The sequence below is a fragment of the Taudactylus pleione genome, unplaced genomic scaffold (genome assembly GCF_031769625.1).
Source record: "Taudactylus pleione unplaced genomic scaffold, aTauple2 ptg000702l, whole genome shotgun sequence".
NCBI classification, from domain to species: domain Eukaryota; kingdom Metazoa; phylum Chordata; class Amphibia; order Anura; family Myobatrachidae; genus Taudactylus; species Taudactylus pleione.
Genome location: NW_028285104.1, coordinates 496226 through 516065, shown reverse-complemented (window position 1 = coordinate 516065; position 19840 = coordinate 496226). Strand labels below are relative to the sequence as shown.

At 43.9% G+C, this 19840-nt stretch overlaps 1 protein-coding gene across 2 annotated transcripts in view; it reads right to left on the bottom strand.

Annotated features, from left to right (window-relative positions):
- MCF2L2 (MCF.2 cell line derived transforming sequence-like 2) overlaps nucleotides 1–19840 on the bottom strand; it is a 382435-nt gene that overhangs the window by 63370 nt on the left and 299225 nt on the right. For both annotated transcript variants that reach the window (XM_088456383.1, XM_088456384.1), the window contains exons 22-25: nucleotides 10701–10922; nucleotides 10246–10338; nucleotides 7968–8046; nucleotides 2933–3002 (exon numbers count right to left, since the gene is read on the bottom strand). In XM_088456383.1, the coding sequence (XP_088312509.1) occupies nucleotides 2933–3002; nucleotides 7968–8046; nucleotides 10246–10338; nucleotides 10701–10922 (464 nt within the window). The remainder of the gene's footprint in view (nucleotides 1–2932; nucleotides 3003–7967; nucleotides 8047–10245; nucleotides 10339–10700; nucleotides 10923–19840) is intronic.

Below are 19840 nucleotides of genomic sequence, written 5' to 3'. Positions count from 1 at the left end.
CATCCTCCCCTGGTAGGCCATTAACTCCCGAGATGCTGGAGCGTGTTCCGCACCGCTCCAGCCCCACATCCCTGGTGGTCTAGTGTGAGTGCAGGCATCCGCCTGGCTCCACTATACTGCCGTCCCCAGGGAGCCCCCAGCCCTGGGGACGCCGGACTGTGAGACAGCGGGCGCCTACCGCAGACACCCGCTGCTTACCTTATGCAGCCCCCCGTACATCCGGCCAGAGTCCACGGCCCCTGGGGGTTCCGCTAGTTAGAACTCCCAAGAGCCCGCCGAGTTCCCCATATCACTACCGGTGGTCGGCGCCGGCAGGGGTGTCGGAGCGGTAGCATGGACGTCCGCTGGACTGTCCTATGCTACCGCTCTTGAAGATCTTCAGGGGCTGTTACACACAGCCCCCCTTTGTGATGACCCAGCTCCCGGCCGGGCACCTACTGAAACTGAGGTGCCTTGGCCTGGGGCAGGGTATAGGAGGGGGCCCGGTGCATCCTAGGATGGATATTTTAACTATGTGGTGCCCATGGCAGGAGCCAAGCCCTATACCCCAAGGTATCCCTGTGGATAAACATATCCCTGCATATAAACATGTTCTCAAACTACGGTACTGGTTATTAATAACAGAGTTATTTTCCTGAGTAATGAGAGGAAAAAATTTATTATATCACATTCATATATGACAGGGAGATGCACACATAGGAGTAATTGTAACCATAAGTATCCTTTATAATATGTTTCACAGAGTCACTTAAGGGAAATATGAAGGTTATAATAGTTACAATGCGGATTATATTGCATATATCCAAAAATGGAAAGAATGTAATAATAATAAAGGTGCCCAGATAGGGTCCTCGCTGCCTCTACTGTCTCTTTGTCATATGAAAAATAGAGGACAAAGGATGAGAGGACAGAGAGAGCCACTGGTAGGAAGAAAGTATATGCACTTCTGCTTTCTAACCACACAGAGGACCTCATTCAGAGCCGCTCGCAAAAAGCGAGCGCTCACTCTGAATGAGGGCGGCCACTTTTTTTTTTAAAAGCCGGCCTCCTGGCTGCTCGCTAAGCTGTGGGTGACCACCCACAGCTTTTGCGAGTGGCCAGGTGATGGTCGCGATGGCTGCGACCATCTCGCTTGCGAAGAGGCCCTTGTGGTAGGGTCTCGTCTGCTGCAAGCCCCAGTGAGCTTTCTGCTCTAATACAGCCAGAAGCTCACTACTGACATCACTGGTGATGTCAGTAGGGCCGCCCACAAACGGCAGGCGTTTCTTCAGGAACGCTTCCCGTTTGTCCAGCCACCCCGCCTACAAAACGGGGCGAGCTGTCGATCAACATCGACAGCCGCCCCGTTTGTAGCGAGCCCCGGAGCGAGTGAATTTCTCACTCGCTATGGGGCTTGAGCACGCGCATTGCACACTCCGCGCGTGTGCAATGCACAGCCATCGACCCGCTTGCGAGCGCATAGCGATTGCGAGCGGATCTGAATGAGACCCAGAGTGTGTTCTATTCTGATGTTAGGATTAACATTGCAGAAAAGAATCACAAACGGCAGGCCGATGAGAGAGTGCTAGAAGTTACATACGGTGAGATAGTAGAGAATGCGGTCACATAGTAATAATATACAACTGTAATATTGTGCATACACAAGTTATCCTAATGGTAAATAGTAAAGATACTTGCAATCTCTGAGTCCCGTGTGTAAATGGGACAAAGCGTCCGAATAGACAGGAAAGAGAAGACGGCAAACGGTTGTAGTGTCCGGCTGTGTACAGCAGCTAAGAGCTGTGCATGAAATCCTGCATACCGTCTAGAGAGAGGGTGCTCGGTCAGCTGTATTACAAGTCCCGGAATGTATAAAATGATACATGTCTGAAAAAAAATATCCTAGCTGGAGTTATGAAGGGTCAGAATTTAGATTATCTTCTGACCACTGCTTTCTCTATTTGTGGGCATAATGGTAATTGACTAGATGGGCCAAGTGGTTCTTATCTGCCATCAAATTCTATGTTTAATTATCGTGGAGAGTCGGAGGCTTTACTTTTACCCTCTGAATTGAAGGCGGTTCTTTACTGTAGTCTAGTTAAGTTTGTAATAGAATAGAGTCTTTTGTAAGACAATTTATTAGCTCAAATAATATAACTAGATAAATCTAGGTAATTCATTAAATTGCTATCATAGGGAGCTTTAGGGATGTTAAATAGGCAGCTGCTGCTGTAGCCAGACCACTGTGGAAAGGCAGGTGTTGAATGTATGATTCATTTGTTTATGTTTTTTTTATGTTCTATGTAACGTTTTTAAAGTTGCTCCTTCTACCTACTTTTTATGGCAGTTATACTTTCTAACATGACATGCAAGTGATGTCCCCTACAAATTAGAAGACTAATATTCTTGCCTGTGATCCCCCCATACTTGGTACGGACACTTGTGTCTCCCTCTATGTGAAGTCATTGCTTGCAGTTGTTCAGCACACGGTTACTTTCTGAGCTGTTGTAGTCATTCTCCAAGTGGCTTTGGATTTCCTCACTGAGTGGCTGTGAGCATAAATGACACACACACCACACGTGGCGAGCAGCTCAGGATGTACCGAAGGCACATAACAAATATGTGGAGGTCCCTGGAGTGTGGAATCACCTCCTCTCTATAGGTAAATGCAGGTAAACTTAAACCAATTTCTTTTGATATTTAATTTCTAGTTTTGACTAGGATTCTCATTTATGACTTGGTTGTGTCATTAGGCACAAGAGAGTAATAGTAGTATTATTGTGTGCTCACAGTTCCTGAGCATACTGTACACAAATATATCTGCAGGCATACGTTCAACTCCATAACCATCGTTTTTTCTGTACGTTCAATTTAGCATCAGGCCCTGGTTAGATAAGAAAATAATAAATGCTACATTGGTGTTTCCTAAGCTGGCCTACACATTGCATCTTACCTGGAGATAGAAGAATTCATAGGAGCATGATACACACTCTCGGTTATCCTCTGATGCAATTGGCTGGCTTCTATAAAACATAATAAGAGCTTGATGAATATGATATTGCAGGAAGTTATATGCTTGGGACTTAAGTATTATTGTATTTCAATATGATTATCACAAATACACATTCTGAACTGTATTCTGAATGGTGTAGAAAGATGTCAATAAGAAAAATATGCAATATTTAATGCTAGAGTTACCAAATAAGGGGCAAATTGTGATTCAAGGTGGCCCCAAAAAAACATAATTATCTCATAAATGGTGCCTGAACCAATCAGCTCCTAACTGTCTTGTGTTTGGTGCAAGGCTGAATTTTATTTCTCCAGTGAGAACCATTTGTAAGCAGCAGCTTCCCACAAGAGAGATCGGTACGGTGTTTGTTCACCTCACCAGTCGGGCTCATTCTGACAATACTAGCAGCCGCATAGCACCTGCACGAGCACGCTGCTTGGGATTTATCTGCACCTCACCAACTACACGGGACCAGGGAGCGGCTATCCAGTAAATCACTACTTAGCTCCCTGCATGCCGGGTTGAGTGGACAAGCCAGCCATCCATGGATGCGGTTCTACATACCGCCACAGCCGGACTCCCTTTCAGCACAAGACTGGCAGAGCCGGTCCTAGGCATAGGCATTATAAGCAAATGCCCAGGGGTGACTCAGAATGCTAGGGGCATTCCAGGGCTGAGCTCTGCGGCTGCCTCTGCCTGTCTGTTGCTGCCTCTGCCTGCCGCTAGCCGCTGCTTCCATGAGTCCCACCTACCCCAGAGCCGGGGCAGCTACCCACTCTCTCCCACAGCACGCTGCCGCGATCGGATCTCTCCGACGGGCAGCGCAGCGGATAGGCCGGTCATGTTACCGGGATCCGCATCCGCCCGGCCCTCAGTCTACAGGAGGAGCTAAGATGGTAACAGGAGGGCATGCTGCGCATACCCTGCCGCTGCCACACCTCCCATGGGCCTTAGTGGAGCAGAGCCGTGAGTAACAACTCACGTCTCCGCCTCCATCTTGTCCCAGCCAGCCATTGTGAATAACGCAGGCTGCTGCCCGCAGGTAAGACTCAGAGACTCACGGTCACTGAGTTACTGAGTAAACACTAATAACAATAAAGCACAGCCAGCCACAGCATCATTAAATGTAGCTGGCTAGCTGGGGGAAAGGCTTGGGGGCAAAGAGTGGTTTTGTCAGTGCTGCGTCTGACAGTGACTGACTATAAGAGGCGAGGGGGTGTTGGTGTAATCTATCTGTATATGTAGAAATATATATATATATACACACGCTATATTTATACACATAATATACATATATATGTGTATATATATATATATATATATACACACGTATATATATGTGTGTGTATATATATATATATATATATATATATATACATATGTGTTTGTGTATATGTATGTATATATAAATATATATATATATATATATATATTTATATATGGAAATATAGATATATATGGATATATATGTGTGTGTGTGTGTATATATATATATATATATATATATATACATACATACACACACATATATAATATATACATGTGGGTGTGTGTATATATAGATATACAGTATATATACATGTTTCTTTAACAATAAAAAGTTATAAACCAATGTGTTATTTTTCGCATCCGCGTATACGCAATAAGATTGGTGGTGGGATTATATGTTAGGGAGCACCAGTCAAAATTTTGCCTAGGGCACCAAATTGGCTAGGGCCGGCTCTGAAAACGGGACAATTAAAACCTGAACTGCAGGTAAAACTCATTCTGTCATTCAGTGACCCTCCATTACAGGTTCACCGGCTTTTCTTATAAGCAATATGCATGCTGATTTTCACTAATCTATAGACTGGATCTCCTCTATGCAGGAACTTTTCAATTTGCTGCTAATTTTTTATGGTTCACTTTCGGGACTTTTTAACAAATGTATCATATTTAATGTGATTACTGCGGGACTATTTGTCCGATGTTGCTTTTTTAATCACACATTGTACCTGAGTGTGGATATTGACACATGTCCTATTCATTTTGTTTTGTGTTAAATATCAAATATTTTACATTTGATTTGAGCGCATTCACTTACTATTATCAGACTCTGTGGTTGCTATTTTTATCTATGTGTTTGAAAAATGACCATTCGGGTCTCATTGGTTGGAGCACCATTTAAGAGTAGTAATGAGTGATAGCAAGAATATCACTCATTCATAAATCTGGGCCTTAATATAAAATCACATTTCCTAAAACATTTCAATCAAAGCTTTAGAGTCCCTTCATTTCCAATAATAGACATTTTACAATGATCACAGCAGACATTTCATAACCGGGGACTGTTTAACTACTGCAAAATGTTTTGTGATATCCTACCTACACTGTAGGCTCAAGAACAAGCTTCAGTGTTCATCCACTTGTGGGATGTTGTCAAATTCACCAAACCAACAAGACTGCCCCACATTAAGGGAACTGCAGGCTACATATCCCAATGATACATAATGTAGTACCATTGCTATTTACCAACAAAAGTATAAAGTTGTTGGCAAAAGGTTAAAGTGATTTGCATTCGCAGCTAATGTTCAGCAATGGCCTTCACTGCTTTGCTGGTCCCTATTGCACAATATCTTCGGATGGTGTTAGCTAGCAGTGGTAAGCTAATCTTTACATTACTATCAAATAACATTTCCTAACATTTATTCATTTTGGACTGCACTAGCTGATGAGGTATCATATATAGCCAGATCAGTAAATGTACTTTAGCAAAGTAAAGTACACACTCCCCTTGGGCAGGCAGGTTAACAGAGGAGGGGGGTCTGTTTACAGCCTTCTTATGCCCCCCTCACTCGTCGGAATATGCCTCCAGTAGACCCTGGCACTGTGCCATTTTCCCTCTGTTCTCCAGGAAAATGGACAATATTACAAACAAGGTAACTATACAAGATATGGAGCTCCAAAGTCCCAAATACTGCTAGGAGTAGACGTCTCAATTTCTGCCTTTGTCTCTCCCTGTGTAGTCTCACCACGATTCCATATCAAGCAAAAATAGGGAAAGTTGTCAGATAATAGTGTGTATCAGCTAGACGGTACTGTCACCCAGTGTACATACAGACAGGATGATTGGGAAATAATATGATTCTTCTGAAAGGTAAAGAGACCACGCAGAGAGTGCATAAGATGGAAATAAGTGCCAACAGCACACTCTTCTGCATTCAGTGCTTACACCAAACACTCTTGTAATGGGCACGAAGCAAGATCTTTAGCTCAGTATATCACCAGCCCTACAGGTGTACTTCATCCACTCCTCAAAAACGTGTATCATGTGAAAAAAAATGCATACAATCATTGTGCAGTTCTCCACACAAATACTTTTATTAGATAAAACAAGGTCAATACGAAAAGTTGAAAAGCAAATAATCCTAAAACAGCAGAAGTGCCTCCTTACCAGATACAAGATGGAAATGCACACATCAATCTCAATCCCTGGACACAGACAGAACCTAGGTTAGGCTTCTATCAGGAATGGCTGCAAATGCTGCTGTGGTAAGAGCTCCCCTGGTGTGACTCAGCCAATGTGTGACTAGGTGCAGGGTGTGTGGGAGGGAGCCCCCTGGACCCAGGGGCTCATGAGAAAACTCAAACAGTGTTCGCAATGTCCCCATGGCGCTTGGTCTCTCACCATTACATTCAGTAAGTCCATTGCCATACTTAGTAGAAAAAGCCATTAGATGTGGTTACAAAGGAATACACTAGTCAGCTTTATATCTACATTTAACTACATGATATCTGACAAAAAGCTGCAAGTTGGATCCATAAATATATCAGCTCTCTGTACCTGGACAATGCATCAACTATACCATCAAACCTCAAGATTCAAACAGCAATATACACTATGCGAAGTTACAGAGATAAGTATGCACTAATATTTGCCTATAAGTATATGGCACACTGTGGGCTTGATTTAAGGGTGGATGCTGTTGCTTCCGCTGGTGCATCAGTTTGCGGAGTCGCGGCAGCAATGATATACAAATGCTAGAGTCATCCTTCACTTGGTGCAGTAGCCTGCGTCTGAAGGTGCAAGGCCTGAAACAAAGACATTCAGCGTCTCTGCAAGCTGTAACACTGCCGGTGATTGTTGATATGCCACCATCAATGCACCAACGCATGTACTATCGACACTTGCGCCAGCCCTATGGTAGAAGGGGCATGGCCTCAATGCAGTAGGGGTGTGGCCTCAAAATAGGGGTGTGGCTTCAGAATAGTACCAATTTACATTACACTGCACATTAGTGTCCGTTATTCACATTACAGCACACAATAGTACCCTTATACATGTTACGCCACAAGGGGGTGCAGGCCACACCCGGGTGTCACTCGCTGAGGTGTGACATCAAGGTGCAGGCTCCCTCTCAGTGACAGGAGCTGGGTGCTGCACTGTAGCATTAAGTGCAGCACTCGGCTCCTGTGATAGTGAGCAAGCCGGCACTGCCCGCACCTGCGGCACCCCACCCCCGCCCCAGCGATAAGTTTAACAACGGGCTGGGGACCGAGTTTGGGCCGCGAGGTCACGCCCGCTTCCCACGAGACCACACCATGACATCCCTCCCCGCAACGGGTGTCACCGCGGGCAGGGACGCCACTGTGTTATGTCACACAGTAGTGCCCCTTATACAAGGTACACCACACAATAGTACCTCCGAATATATATCAGCAGCAGAGCATCAAGCAGAAAAGGAGCCGGGGGCGCAGCCCTACTATTATACATTACACCACTTCTAGAGGTGTGAGCAAATATAGGCTATTTGTACATATTTTCACTAGTGATAGTTCTCACAGGTTTTAGGATTGAATAGCTTTTTTGCCGTTAAAATTTACTTCAAATTTACTTTCATTTATGACGAAAGACACTGCAGGAGGTGCAAATTCAAACTACGCTCCTAACTGAATACCCCTATGTATAATAAGAAAAGAACATGATAAAAAGTATTACCCCTGCAGGCTTCCAGTTGCCCAGTTAGTACTTTTCTAATCTCAGAAACCCAAAGGTTTTTCAACTCAACAGTTGATGCCTGTAATGAAAAGAAAATAATGACATACTGCTAGAATTTCTAATCATTGTTTATCAAATACCTTGTAAGGAAGGTGGTGGCAAAGAATGTTGAGTGAATGGAGAGAAATGCAGATTAGGAGACAGTACAAGGATGAACTACAGTAGAGTGGGGCGAAGAGAAGAAGAGTAATAATGTGGCAGTAAGCACATTTTTAAAACATAGGGGGAGATGTATCAAACCTTGGACAGAAATAAAGTAACAACCAATCAACTCCTAACAGCCCTGATTCAAACACAGCCTGTAAAATGACAGTTAGGAGCTGATTGGTGAGTACTATATCTCCATCCACTTTATCTCTCTCCGAGATTTGATACATCTCCCACATCTACAGGGAGAATGGAACTATAGATAGATCAGAGGTAACAACAACATAAGTACAAATATAGGGACACTAGGGCAAAATGTTACAACTATTTTCTTAAATTATGATACAAACATTAATTGGTAACATACAGTTAGCTTGGAGAATACTTGTTACAGTACCGAGGGGAGATGTATCAAGCCTTGAAGAGAGAAAAAGTTACCCAAAGCAACCAATCAGCTTCTAACCGTCATTAGCCTTTCCTAGTCTTCAAAATGACAGTTAGGGGTATATTTACTACAGTGTCGGTTTTTAGAAGCGGAGATGTTGCCCATAGCAACCAATCAGATTTTACTTATCATTTATCTAGCACCTTCTAGAAGATAATAGCTAGAATCTGATTGGTTGCTATGGGCAACACCTCCACTTCTAAAAACCTGCAGGTTAGTAAATATACCCCTTATTGGTTGCTTTGGGCAACTTCTCCAATTTATCTCTCTTCAAGGTTCAATACATCTCCCCCTCATGTCATTTGTCTCATAGAAATCTATATATGACTTTGGGCCTGATTCAGAGGCGCTTGCTATTTGCGAGCGCACGCTCTGAATCAGGGCTTTTTTTTTTTTTAAGTTTTGGCCTCCAGGCCGCTCGCAAAGCTAGTGCGAGTGGCCTGGCGATGGTCGCGATTATCTGCAAGGAGGGTCTCGGCCCCGCAAGCCAGAGTGGACTTCTTGCTCTAATAGAGCAGGAAGTCCACTACAGACACCACGAGTGATGTCAGTAGGGCCACCCACAAACGGCAGGCGTTCCTAAGGGAACGCCTGCATTTGTGCATGCAACCCCCCTTCCCGCCTACAAAACGGGCGAGCTGTCACTCACCATCGACAGCCGCCCCGTCTTGTAGTGAGCCCCGGAGCGACAGAGTTTCCGTCGCTCGCTGGGGCTCGCGCATGTGTACGCCAGAGACGGCGCATGCGCAGGGGCAAAAATCGACCCGCTCGGGAGCGCAATGCGCTCCCGAGCGGGTCTGAATCACGCCCTTTGTACATAGCAAGATGTACTACCATAATATTTAGTGATTACTCACACAACCTAAAAGAAATAATTCACAAGTAAGGAAAATAGTTACTGTTACAAAAGTTAGAGTGAAAAAGGTAATTACCAAGATATATATATGAGTCTCCCATATCCAAATATTCCGAAATCCAGAATATTTTTAGCATGACTGAGATAGTGAAACCTTTGCTTTCTGATGGTTCAATGTATACAAATTTTGTTTAAGGCACAAAATTATTAAAAATATTGTATAAAATTACCTTCAGGCTTTGTGTATAAGGTGTATATGAAACATAAATGAATTTCATGTATGTACACAAACTTTTTTTGATGCACAAAATTATTAAAAATATTGTATAAAATGACCTGCAGGCTGTGTGTATAAGGTGTATATATAACATAAATGCTTTCTGTGTTTAGATTTGGGTCCCATTCCCAAGATATCTCATTATGGAATGCAAATATTCTAAAATATGGAATATTCCGATATCCAAAATACCCCTGGTCCCAAGGATTTTGGATATAGGAGACTCAACCTGTATGTAAACAGCACAAAAAACAGACAGATGAACAGTATAAAGGAAGAATAAAATAATAAATAAAAGGCTGTTGGTAAGAGAATAAAACAAGGAGATGTACTGTCTGAGAGTGAGGACCAGGAGAGTAGCACATAATATAGATGATGTAATATTGGAGAGTTTGGAGGGAGGGAGAAAAAAGAAGAGCAAAGAGGAAGTAATAATACCCAAGGAATTGTTAGTATTGTTCATGCTGCAGCTATTCTCCAGGTGACCTCTTACCTGTATGATGTACACTTCTTCTCTGCCATTGAACCAGACTTCAAACTTCTTGTTATCCCCCTTTACATTTTCAGTGATACCAACAGAACTCATCTGGTTTCACAAAGAGGTTTTAATCACCAGTAACAGAAGCAAAAACATATTACAATTAGGCTTAAAGACAAAGTAAAACAATATATTGACATTACCAGCACATATAATGATAATCACTTGCAGAGTATAAACTTTACATGTAAATGCAGCAACAGCCTGACACAAAAATAGAGTTTGTGAAATAAACAAAAGGCTTTGTACTAGCTAATCATTAATGCAGTACTGAAAGTGATGACATATGGTGGGACATGAGTACATAGGTACATAGAAGGGCTTTTCAGTACAATCATAAATTCCAAATGAAAATTTACACTTTCAAAACCTTAACAATTTTCTATCTATGGACAAAGAGGTAACCTTACCTTTAGTGCATGCTTGAAGCTATAGGACGGGGATTTCTCATGTCCCTCTGTGCTCTCCTCCCTCTTCTTGCAGAAGAGCAGGGTTTTGGCATACAGAAAGAGGTGTCTCTGCATAGGCTTGAACCTCGCCAGGTCTTTTACTTTATTGTGGCCCTTCTTGTGGTCAGTCCACACATTGAAGGAGCCCTGCATGAGCAGCTTGCCAAGCTCCCCGAGATCCCCCTGCAGAGAAAGAGTACACGTCAAATAACATACATCTGGTCATATTAGAGGACATCACACAACATTTAGGAAAGACATGCTATGATTGGATAGAAGCTTCATGCATCTAAAAACCAATCAGAAATTGGGTAGTCATAACCTCGTCCGTTAGAGAGGAAATTATTATTAGTAGTATTAGAGAACATAAAGAATGAACCTACAGTAGAGCTTTCTGGCACTTGTGTGGTATCCTGGAGCATGTATTTCCAATACAGGAGCTGTTACCACTGGTTTCTGCTATTTTCTTTTTTTTATTAAAAGTTTACAGAAGATGAGCAGTTGTGAATCATATTGTCAAGTTGTGGCCTAGGATTGTCCGTTACTCACCTCAGCGCGGGCTTCCCCTGACCTCCCGAGCAGTCAGACGTCAGGTGCTGTGGCGAGTGATGCACTGAGGATTATTCCTGGGGTCTGCTGGGACATCCATGTGTTGACCCGTGATTAGGTTCCTGCGGTTACCATCACGGATGCAGCCAGGGGCGGATTGGGCCGCCGGGACGCCGGGCCGTTTCCCGCTGGGCCGGTCCCTTTGTTCCCCTTTTGTGGCCGCTACCCTTTGCTCACCCCTGCACCGCTGACCGGGCTGCCGCGATCGGATCGGGCAGCTCACTGAAGTAAAGAAAAAAAATGGCCGACGGGGGAGCTGCTGCGCATGCCCAACTGCAGCAGCTCCTCCCATAGGCCATTGCGGAGTCCGTCAGTAATCACTGACGGCTCCGCTTGCAGCCCGCCCTCTCTCCGGCTTGTACATCAGCCGCTCTCCTCTCTCTGGCGGCTACATCAGCCCGCCCCCCTCTCAGGCATTTGCATCAGCCCGCCCCCCTCTCCTGCGCCTACAGTAGCAGCAGCAGCTGTCCCCTGCACAGTGCAGAACACACAGAGCACAGGGTCAGGAGGAGCCGCCATTCTGCCAATAAGTAAGTAAACTAAACTTTGTGTGTGTGTGTATATATATATATATATATATATATATATATATATGTGTGTGTGAAAATCTACCTGCCTGTTTATGATAGGCTCAGCCACTGTGGCAAGAAAAGTAGTGTGTATATATATATATATATATATATATATCTATATAAACACATACTACTTTTCTTGCCACAGCAGCTAAGCTATTATATACTATATTAAAAAATATATATATATCGATATATATGATTATATATATATATATACATACATACATATATATACATATAAATACACACACACGTCCAGTGCCGCCCAGCCATTTGCTATATATATACATATATATACATATATATATATATATATACACATATACATACACACACACACACACACATGGCCCCCCTCCACAGACCCCGCCCCCTCAACAGACCCGCCCCCATTAGGGCTGCTACCGGAAATTTCCCGGGCTGGTTTTCGATCCCAATCCGCCCCTGGATGCAGCCATGATACTCTACATCACCTGATTAACCTTCACCCAATGGTAGCATGGTTTGCTGTCAGCTGACACCATCCTCCAATGGATCGCTACCTAAGGGTATTTAGCCGGACTCTGGGTAACAGGAAGGTGCCTGAACAACTTCGCTACTTCTAGTGACTACTTGCTGTTGCAGCAGTGGTGTCACAAGGGGGTGCGGGCCGCACCAAGGTGTCACCCACCAAGGGGTGACACCAAAGTGCAGACTCCCCCTCTGGTAACAGGAGCCGGGTGCTGCACTGTAGCAAGCACTCGGCTCCTGTCACAGTGAGGCAGCCAGCACTACAAGCACACTGGTCCCCGGGGGCAGCCCGCACCAGCACCTCCTCGACCCCCCGGAGACACTAAAACCAGGGTTCGGGTGTGTGGCACCACCCCCACACACAAGGCCACGCCCACTTGTCCTTAAGCCTTGCCCTTTGCCAGTGCCACACTCACTCTTGTACACCCACACCAGGTGCAACCAAAGGTAAGGACGCCACTGTGTTGCAGCGTTTTAAGCTCCACGTCTCACTCTTTTAGTTTCTCAGTGTCCATATCCAGTCCTGCGTCTGGATCACCAGCGTGTGTACTTAGTACGTCACCCAAGTACTGACTCCTAGTGTCATTCTCCTGTACCAGTCCTGCGTCTGGATCACCAGTGTGTGTACTCAGTACGTCAACCGAGTACTGACTCCTAATGACATTCTCCTGTACCAGTCCTTCGTCTGGATCACCGGCATATGTACTCAGTATGACACCCAAGTACTGACTCCTAGTGTCATTCTCCTGTATCGGTCCTGCGTCTGGATCACCAGTGTGTGTACACTCAGTACGTCACCCGAGTACTGACTCCTAATGCCATTCTCCTGTACCAGTCCTGCGTCTGGATCACCAGTGTGTGTACTCAGTACGTCAACCGAGTACTGACTCCCAATGCCATTCTCCTGTACCAGTCCTTCGTCTGGATCACAGGCATATGTACTCAGTATGTCACCCAAGTACTGACTCCTAGTGTCATTCTCCTGTATCGGTCCTGCGTCTGGATCACCAGCATGTGTACTCAGTACATCATCCGAGTACTGACTCTTAGTGCCATTCTCTTATACCACCCTGTGTCTGGATTCTAGCGCATGTATTACATCATCCAGCACCCGGGACTTCAGTGCACCTACTACAGGACTCTTCTCTCACTTTTCTCTCATTACTCTTCCTGGGCTTTCCCTGTGTTTGTGTTTTTCCATTTCCCACTTGTACCGGATACCTGACCAAAGGGCCGCAACCTGCTTGCTGGGTGCAGCTTAAACCCAAATCCCAATTGGAGGGGTCACTGGTGAACACCTCCTAGTAGGTTAGACTCCGCTCCTTTGGTCAGGTATAGCCAACATCCGGTATTTGTGGATGAGGAAGACATATATCCAGGCCCCTCATCTCTGGTTCTTTCCCCAACCTAGGACCCCGACTTCTAATCCACCAGGGAAAGATCATCAGAGCCCAAACGTGACACATATTCCTGTATGTGGTCAGACGGCATTATGATTCAGCAGGAAAAAGTTGGTGTGGTACTAGTAAATAATTTGCCTAAAATTTGTTTCCACGGCAAGTTGTTGCTTGTTTTTTTTTTATAAAAACGCCTACAATATTATTTTTGTTTTGCTACAATTATACAAATATGACATCTAATGTAATGTCAAAATAAAAGAGAAAGAAATGCATCATATAATTTGAAGGCAGATAAGAACCATTTTGCCATCTGTCCATTTTTATGCTTGATAACCTCAGGCTCCATCAAGGTTGTAGCAGGGCTATTATCCACTCTGTGCCGGCCCCACAGCCTGACAGCCTAAATTGTTAACCTCTTCAGTGCTGAAGCTTTTCTCACCCAATGCTGACCTATTTTGGCAGTTTTTGTCACATTCCAATATCAATATCAGTAACTTATTTGTACAGTATGCAAACAAATTGTACTTTTTTTTTTTTAGAAGACTTTGAATTTTCAGAAAATAGCCTTAGTTTGTTTATATCTCCTCACATGATAAGGGGAATCTACTCGAAATAGCCAAAATATTTTTTTTAACTGAAATTGCTTGGAAATTAACTAAAAGCAAATGCATTTTTTTAACCAGCTCCAAGAAATACTTTTAGTTTTTGCTTCGACATTAATCCACCTTTCCATAACAACATAAAGTAGAACTTGACAAACCCCAGGTACTAGGTTGCCAGGGTACTTTAAAATTGGGACATCTCCTGTGATGGCTGCGCTGAGAAGGCTCAGTCCATGCAGTATATAGAGCTTTCTGTACTGACGGCAACAATAAAATTTACACCACAAAATATTCTGTGCTCTCCCCAGCTCCACATTTAAATGGAGGTGGTTAACTTAATTATGAGGTTACATATGATTATATATAATAGAGGATTGGGGTTTAATGATGCAGGATGGAGTGGTGACTGAGGCTTGGGGGTTAATGATGTCTTTGGATGGTGGGTTCATTATTATTATATTGAGGAAGGAGGATGATAGGAGCAGACTGATGCTGATGGGTGTGGCAGAATGGTTAAAGGTATTAGGTAAGGCTGATGATGAGGGAGAAATGAGATGGGGAAGTGGATTGAATCGGCAGTGATGATGCTACTGATGGGGTGATGGAGAGTTAATGATATGGAGGAATGAAGAGTAAGGTTGAGACCCCTGGTAATATTTTCTAGTGAATTCCAATAGCAGGTGGAGTGCACAGGAGTTTGTATACCAGCTCTCTAGATAAAATAATGCAGTTTCAAAAGTGTTTCTGATGGACAAGAAATATTTTAATATCTCTGGTATTTTAATGTCCACATTCATAGAACAGGATAAGTAAAACCAAAGATCTGCCAAGGGCAAAATAAGTGACAGTAGCAGAGGCATTCTCTGGAGCCAAGCGATAAAGAGCTGGGAGAGAAGTCATATAATCCAACTCCAGTACAGTCATGCACAGGATGCAGTGGTTTCTTTCTCTGGGGTCCAGCACACTTTTCATCATCACTGCAGTAGTGAGCTTCAGGTTGTCTCTCTTCTTTTTGGTACCCTCTTTACCTTAGCAGCGAGTGCCCGGCCACTGCGATCGCAGTCCTGATCGCAGTGGTTCGTTCGCGCACTGCGGTGCAAACGCATGCGCAGAATGCAACAATCCGATTGCGTTCTAAATCACAGTTGCGATCTATAGTGAATCAGGCCCTATGCACGGTGTAATGTGAATAGGATTGTGCTACTGTGTAGCATAATTTGAATCGGGGATACTATTGTGTGACCACACCCCTTTCTTTAGAGACCACACCCCTTTGTGTGACATGCGTCTATGGCACGTGCTGTCCCTTAAGATAGCGCCGAGGATGGGGGGGGGGGGGTGAGCTACACCATGTTTCTAGGGCCACTTTAAGCAGTGCCCTCCAGAATGCACTATTAATTTAGCATCCTAAGTTGTTGCATCTGAACTATTTGCAGCACTGCTGGTTCCATCTTCATGTCAGATTCCTATTGCTGACAAGTATAACAGTGATCTGCCTGGAGAAGCAGAGATCTGTGATATGCGTTGCAGCTATTTTTAGGTTACTATACTCCCATTTACCCTTCATTTCATATTTTCTATCTCATAATATTTATTTTTTTGCTTTTAGTATTTTTTTTGTCCTTATTGTAATACTTATATTTTAATTTTAATTGCAATTATTTTATGCTTTGTGGTTGAAGTAACTTCACCTTTTAATAAATAATAAATTTTTTATAAATTGATTGTGTCTTTTAAATTGGGAGGACCATCCCTAAGTAGACATTATTTTTTCTAGGAACATCCTAGCAGTCTAAATAATTTAAGTTCTCTCTCTGTAATAAGATGAGAAGATTTTACTCCATTACTACTAAATCGAAGGACATTGGGATTATGAATGAATGTCCAAGGTGAATAACACATTTATAAAGGGTGAGTACGATCTTGAAGGATTTATTTGGTCCGATTCACCATACACAACAGTAGACACTATGTTGTTTTTTCTGTAACCCTTGCTGTGAATCCTGCTACCAGAATGTTTGAAAACCACCAGTGCAATCTGCAATCACCGGTGGGTAACGGAGCAATATTACCAAGCAGGGGCGGATTGGGAACTTAACGTGGCCATGGAAAAAATTCTGAGAGTGGCCTCAAACAGTCAACCTGACAGTCATACAACACAGAGAGCATCTTTGTGCCTGCCTCTTGGCCCCCGACCCTCTCCCTGTACAGAGATAACTGCCATCTCCAGAGCCCTGGCTTTTCTATTCACAGTACTGCTGCAGGGCATCTGGGCCCAGAGCTGGTCCAAGCTACAGCCATCTCTAGCTGCTGCCTGCATGCATTGTGATGTCACAATGCAGGTCACAGCCCTATATAAAGAATGCCCAGCTACTGGCAGCCATTTTGTGGTCCTACATTGATACTCTCTGAGTAGTTCCTGCTTTATTTAGGCGACTTTGGATAACGACTACTGATATGAATTTTGGATTATATCTTCCAATAAGGTCCCAAACAGCAACATCTTCATAAAAAGAATCTGAATAACATCTTCAGGTAAGGACTTTATAATAAATTTTGGCCTGTCACCCTTACCCCTTCAGACACCTCCCTCCATTTTATCTGCAGTTTTTAATTTAGAAACAATGGAGTAAGCTAATTATTCATCTGATATGACAATGCATGACTTAAGATGGATACAAACTTGTCCATTCCTCTGGAGATCCAACTCCAGACCAGACTGTTGACAGAATCCTACTGGAGACCTGGATGCAGACTCAACAACCAGTATATGCCTACGCACCTGTCCAATTTACGGCAGATCTCAGACTGTAGATGCAGAGAATAGGGCTGCTATGGGGCCCAGCCCGCCTCTGTGTGTTGCTGTCACTGACTCAGCCATCTCTGCCTCCATCTATCCTCACTAACTGTTTTTAGTGAATCACAGTCCTCTTATATACCATGTTATATCATAAACATGTAGGATTAAGGAGACTAGGGACCTCATTCAGAGTCGGTCGAAGCGGCCGCACGGTCGTACGGGAAAAGGGGCCGGATATGCAAATGATTCCCTCTCAAGTTGCGTCCCTAAGTTCGGATCGGCTGCTGGCCGACCAAGGGGAGGAAGCGGCCAGAATACCAAAAAATGCGCCCCCTTCTCGTACGCATTACACGTCATCTCCGGCCATATAAGGATTAATTGTGACCATCAAGAACCATCGGAACTGGTCGTAGAGCTTAAGGTTGACCATACCCTCTCTTAAGCTCTACGATCATGTCAGTGTAAAAACCTCCCATGTCACATGACGCTACTTTGCTAATTATGCACTCCCATAAACCATATGCACTCCCATAAAACGCCGTTCGCATAATTAGGCATGCCTGCGTCCGGATCTACACTCCCCCGTTTTCAAGCACCATCCCCTGTTACCACCCACAAACGCTTCAATCTGTCACTCAAACTACCGACCTGGCTGTGCTCAAGGAGAGAGAAATTTCTGATCGTAGCGGCTAGTTTGCGCACGCGCAGAGCAAACTTTACGCATGCGCAGTATAGCGAACATCGGTGGCGTACAACCGTGCGGCCGCTTCGACCGACTCTGAATGAGGTCCTATATTTTTACAAATATATATTTTTTAGTTTATAAAACTTGCTTACTATATGCTAATCACCATTCATTTAATCCTGCATGTTAGCTAAGTAGGCAGATACTAGATCATTTACAATCAAAATGGATAAACTGCTAAATAATTTGCAGGGGGGGCTTTGGAAATGTTGCTATGGGGCCCCCATCCCCATGGGTCTTGCTACGCCCCTGATCCCATCATACAGTACAGAGAGCATCTCAGTCACCGCCACAAGTTTAGAGACAGCTTGGTTACCACCATAAAGTACAGAGATCATTCCAGGGACTGCCAGACATTACATTGAGCATCCTAGTGACAATACAGCACAAACAGCATCCTAGTTACCACCATACAGCAAAGATTTTGTATCCCATGATCACCATACAGCACTGACAGCATCCCAGTGACTGCCATAATGTACAGGCAGCATTGCTTTGAATGTCATACAGTACATTGAGCATCAAGGTGATGCCATACAGTACATCATAATGTACATACAGTAGCACCCCAGGCTTGTAGCTTGACCACTTCTGGATGACAAGCTCATGGAACAGCACTCTGGCTATAGCCTGTGTCCAACAAACTGTGTGGAGACCAGCATGGGAGATCACCATGCTTGAGCGTCTGTGCATTTGGACCTTTGTTGCCCAATTTCTGTCAAATGTTGGACAAAACAAATTACATACACCTACCAGTGATGCCTACGACCAATCCGCCCTGCTGTTTAGGTGCTCATAGTTATTCTAGTCTACATCAGTATTTTAAGCAATTGTTTCCTATAGATTAGTAAAATTAGCCAGTATTTTGGTTAAGTTATATATAAGGTATGTTTTCTCATAACTCGCCACTAATTAAAGTTAGTATTCTGCAGACTAGAGTATGAGAATGCCAAATGAAGTATCCGTGAGTTAGTTTAATCACAATTGTATTTTGATTGCTGGCAATCTAAATAGTGTGTGTTTCTGTTAGTTTGATAAAGGGATCTCTCCATATGTGCACTGTATTTTTCGATGATTCTGTAATATTTCCCCCACCCCATTTATGAGAGAGGAGGAGTCAATTAAATGTTGAGGAGGGGAGGTCTGGTGGCTGGGACCCACTCTGCTAATCCCCAGAGGTGAATCATACTTACCTACTCTCCCGGGAGTGTCGGGAGGCTCATAAAATTTCGGGGAGCCCCCCACACCCCCAGAAGAGTATCTACACCTCCCAAAAAAGCAGTCCCCAGGTGCATATGCATACCCCGGAATGCCACAGAGTAGTTATGCTTTGGTGGGCTGTCCCAAGGGTGCTGAGTGGTTTCCCGGCATTTGCACCCCAAAACTGCAATTCTGCACTTTTTTTCACCACCTATTCATAGGCGAATCTTTTTCGCCTATTACATTGCATTGAGTTTTTGCGTCCGCGAAAACTATTTGGAATTGAATACGGCGATACTTTCCCACCTGGCGAAATTACGTAATCGGCAAAACTTTTTCGCCAAATATGGCTTTTCGTGTCTAATTGAATACGGCCCTTAACCTCTGTTGGACATTTTTCATTGGCGCAATTTATTTTCACTTCTCATATGTGCACAAATGTATTTTGGATTCAAGCTAAAGTTTGAATTGCTCAATCAAGATGTCTCAGAAGTCTTTACACTGAAGTATGTAAAGGTAATGGTAGGTGGCATCACCATACTGTGACATCTTGGAATGCCTAGACCTTTATCTGTTGTAATCTGACATCTCGTGAGTCAGTCTGAACACCGGCTAGACTGCATAGCAGGGTGGAATATCGAAGCATGATAGTGGGTGCCG